The 4,353-nt window shown below is 50.6% G+C and overlaps 1 protein-coding gene across 1 annotated transcript; it reads left to right on the forward strand.

Moving 5' to 3' along the window:
* On the forward strand, positions 1-873 carry LOC112975757 (G-protein coupled receptor 12-like; the record flags this gene model as incomplete). Its single annotated transcript, XM_026086248.1, has 1 exon — positions 1-873. A coding segment is annotated over one exon (873 nt), but the record flags the coding sequence as incomplete, so codon positions are not given.
* Positions 874-4,353: the final 3,480 nt, after the last annotated feature.

A 4,353-nucleotide genomic window follows, 5' to 3' on the forward strand; every position in this document is an offset into this window, starting at 1 on the left:
TGGGACATCGCGCTGTGCGCCACGGGCACGGCGGTGGCGGGCGAGAACGCGCTGGTGCTGGCGGTGCTCTTCTACACGCCGAGCCTGCGGGCGCCCATGTTCCTGCTCATCGGCAGCCTGGCCCTGGCCGACCTGCTGGCGGGGCTGGGGCTGGTGGCCAACTTCGCCGTGCGCTACCTGCTGCGGCCGCCCAGCGAGGCGGCGGAGCTGGGCGCCGCCGGGCTGCTGCTCGCCGCCTTCTCCGCCTCCGTCTGCAGCCTGCTGGCCATCACCGTGGACCGCTACCTGTCGCTGTACAACGCGCTCACCTACCACAGCGAGCGCACGCTGGGCTTCACCTGCGCCATGGTGCTGCTGATGTGGCTGCTGTGCCTCGGCGTGGGGCTGCTGCCCCTCCTGGGCTGGAACTGCCTGCGGGACCAGAGCGCCTGCAGCATCCTGCGGCCCGTCACCAAGGACAACGCGGCGGTGCTGGCCGTCACCTTCCTGCTCCTCTTCGCCCTCATGATGCAGCTCTACCTGCAGATCTGCAAGATCGCCTTCCGGCACGCCCAGCAGATCGCCGTGCAGCACCAGTTCATCGCCACGGCGCAGGCCACCTCCACCCGCAAAGGGCTCTCCACCCTCTCGCTCATCCTGGGCACCTTCGCCCTGTGCTGGATCCCCTTCGCCATCTACTCCCTGGTGGCCGATTCCAGCTACCCCGTGGTCTACACCTACTCCCTGGCGCTGCCAGCCACCTGCAATTCCCTCATCAACCCCATCATTTACGCCTTCAGAAACCCAGACATCCAGAAGTCGCTGTGGCTGGCCTGCTGCGGGTGTATCCCTTCCACTTTCTCCTCCAGACCAAGGACATCCAGCGATGTGTGAGGACTGAGTGCAGAGCGAGATACGCTCCCTTGCTCTCCTCCTCCTCCTTTCCCCCTTCGTTGTTGTTGTTTCCTACCAGGAGGAACCCCCCCAGCCAGCACATCTCGTTCCATGGAAAGATGGCCAAAAAGAAAAAAAAACAGGAAGAGAAAAGGGGAAAAAAGGGGGAAAGAGTGAGAGAGAATAGAATGATAATGGTTTCCTTTAAAAATGTTATTTTCTTACACATTTTATTTTTTATTTAAAAAACACAAAACACCAAAAAAAAAAAGGGATCTACGTACGATGGCATTTGTCTCATCTCGGGGTAAGGAGACAGGGGAGCAGCGTGCTTGCCGGCCCGGCCTGGATCGCTCCCCGCGGCCCCGGGGGCAGGTCCCGCGGACCCCACGCGTGGGGCGGGCGAGCGGGGGGGGTCGGGTCCCCTCTGATCAGGTCTTGCTCTGCTATGCAATAACGGCGGCGGCGTTCAGCACCGCGGGGCGGACAGCTCCGCGCCGCCGCCCCGCAGCCGCGCAGGCAGCCCGCGCCGCGCCGCGCCGCGCCGGCGGGATCCGCGGGCGGTGGGATCCCCGCGACGCCCGCGATCTGTGGGAGGGGGTGGACGGCGCGCGGGGGGACGATGCCTCTATGTTTCTATGTCGTTTGCGAAGCCCTTTGAGAAGCTGCGGGGCGAAAGGCACTTTAAGGCATTGCCATTGTTTTTTGCTGTCGCGGGGATGACGGCGACGGGGGGTACCCGGGGAATCCCTTTCCCCCAAAGGTGACTGCGGGCAGGGTGGGGGTGGGGGGGGATCACGGTGTGCGGGTGGCGTGGGCAGCCGGGGTGCCCCCGCCCCAGGGCTCTGGGGAGGCCGGGAAGGGCTCTCCTGCCTGGTTCGGGGCTGTGGGGTGGTGTGCTCCCCTGGTTGTGCACACTTCCACACTGATCGTTTACATGGGGCGGGATTTTGATCCAAAGACAGATCTGGGCTTGCTTGGGTCCCCTAGAGGGAAGCCTATGTAATCACACGTATTATTCCGGATGCTATTAGTTTAACTTGCTTCATTAGAGAAGCTACAGTACCCTCACATTCCTCTACTACATCATGTGCTTTGTGGTGTTAGTGAGACCATGATGAAGTGTCCTTTATCTTGTGCTTTTTTTTGGCCAAGAAGTGGAATAGTGCTTTCACTTAAAATAAAACCAATCCTCAGAGAGAAGTCAGGCTCGGGGTAAAATGTCCAGGGAGGCCCAGGGGAGCAGTAGAGGCCGCACCGTGGCTTGCGCTGCTCTGGGGTCCTGCATGGAAACAGCTCAGTGAGCTCAGCAGGAGCCCCCCCGCCACCTGAGCCGGGGCTCCCAAACACGTTGCTCTCCTTTAGGAGATGACACTGTGCTCTAGAGCATCCAAAATGCCCCGCTTTGAAAAGGAGCTCAATTCTGCTGTACCAGGGGCAAACCAGATTAAGGTTCCTATTAGCACAATCCAACGGCATCATTGCCACTAAACCATAGCATGCGTACACCGTAGCTTCACGGAGGACAGAACTGTTCTTGCTTTGTGAGGCTGCAGTGGATGCAAAGTCACTTGATGTCTGCATACAGGTGCAGCTGTATTTTCYCTCTGGAACTGTGCAATGAATGTCTATTTGTAGCTCCTCAGAGCTAAGTGCACATGAAAGAGCTATGAATCTCCAAAGCATGCACTGGACTTGGACTTATTTTCTACCTTTGAAAGATGGCCAGTCTCTCCTTTTTTTCATTTCCTTTCTTTCTGAAGACCTTGGGCAGTGGACAACAGGCACAATGTTGAGTCAGTATATATAAAGAAGTAYACATATATATATATTTWTATATATATTTATAAATATATATATACACACAAGAGAATTAAATATAGATTTTACATATATATATTTATATACATAYATATAAAAATACTTTTCCCTGTTCATTTCACTTCATTTCTTTTGATTTCCATAACTGCAGCCAGGTCCCTGCAGTTCCTCAGTGTGAAAACTCAATACAGAGTTAATTTAAACCATTTTTAAACCATTTTGAACATTTTTGAAATGTTTTTATACAACTTGATCTAGAAGGCAGGTATTTGTTTCTCTGGGCAGCTCATTTTGTATTTTTAAATGAAATGTAGCATTAACGAATCAACTCTAGATAAACCTTTACATAAAACATTTTGCATTTTATTGGGTTTCCRGTCAATTCCCTGTTGTCAAAGATTTTGATTTAAAGAATGTTCCTTCTAGAGTTTAATTGTATGCTTGAAACTTGCCTCACTTTAAGGGATCCATTGATCAGATTTGGCAAAGGCATACAAGGATCAATGTAAAATAATTTTCCTTTTGTGGCCCTCCAGAGCAGTAGGAGAAAGATTTGGGATGTGACTAGCTAAGGCTGAGAACATAGTCATTACCAGACAACTAAGTTAGAGAGGAGATGTAACTCTCCTCACTGACATGCTTGTTACTTGACCAAACTCTGTTGCAAGCAAACTCTGTTGCCTAAATTCTAGCCCTTGCATTAAAGAAACTCTTATTGTGCTCTAGCAATCCAACCCACAGGCAACATCAATATGTGGCCCAAGTATATTGCAAACTCATATTCAGTATAATAATGCCAATCTATTTTTTTTCTTGTGGTGATTGAGGACTTCTCTCCTGGAGATTGTTACAGGAAGCCATGGAAGCTGTTAAAAATGCTCAGCAGGCTTCAGGAAAAGTTACTAAAAATCTTCACTAAAGAACATTTTGAGGAATTGGCACTTTGCGGTCTTTCTATTAAAAAAAAGCATTTGTCACAGGTGTTTTTTCTTTTGTTCACCTCCCTCTCCCCTTTTTATCAGTGGAAAGAGGAAAAATGAGGAGAAGTGAGGAAGGAGATTAAAGGAGCTAACCTGTGGTGCACAGCATTAAGGAAATCTCTGACCCTTTTACTGCACCTTGGTTTTGGGGGGGGGGGTGTTGATTTGTTTGTTTGTTTATTTTAAAGAACATCTTTCACCAAAAAGAATTTTTAAATGAAAAAATTCTCAATCAAATGTCATACATYAGTGGTCAATAAGGAGAGCTAACTTAAACCTTAAAATCTTTACCAACTTAGCAATGCTGTGTGCAGGGTGGGAATTCACTGATGTTCAGTGTCTTTCAGTGCTGGCTTTGGGGCACGTTTAGGTACAAAATACAGGGCCTGATTTTGCATGTGGTCATGCCACCATAAATGGGGAGTAGCTCCCCTAAATGTAATGGTATCGCACTGGTGTGGTGCCACGTCTGTATGGGGCACCAGCTATAAGAGGAGAACTGGGGGCACAGAGTGGCTTTTCCAGCACGGTGAATACTTTGTGCCATTCTGAGGATCCAAAACATCTAGAAACGTGGTGTAAGTAGCCAAGCAACCTTCTGTATAGCTCATGATGGGAAGGACACAGAAAAAACTGCAGTGCAGCAGGGAATCTGGCCCATCGTTTTCAATTTTCTGTT

This window comes from Apteryx rowi, unplaced genomic scaffold (assembly GCF_003343035.1).
Source record: "Apteryx rowi isolate R43461 unplaced genomic scaffold, aptRow1 scaffold_69, whole genome shotgun sequence".
NCBI classification, from domain to species: Eukaryota; Metazoa; Chordata; class Aves; order Apterygiformes; family Apterygidae; genus Apteryx; species Apteryx rowi.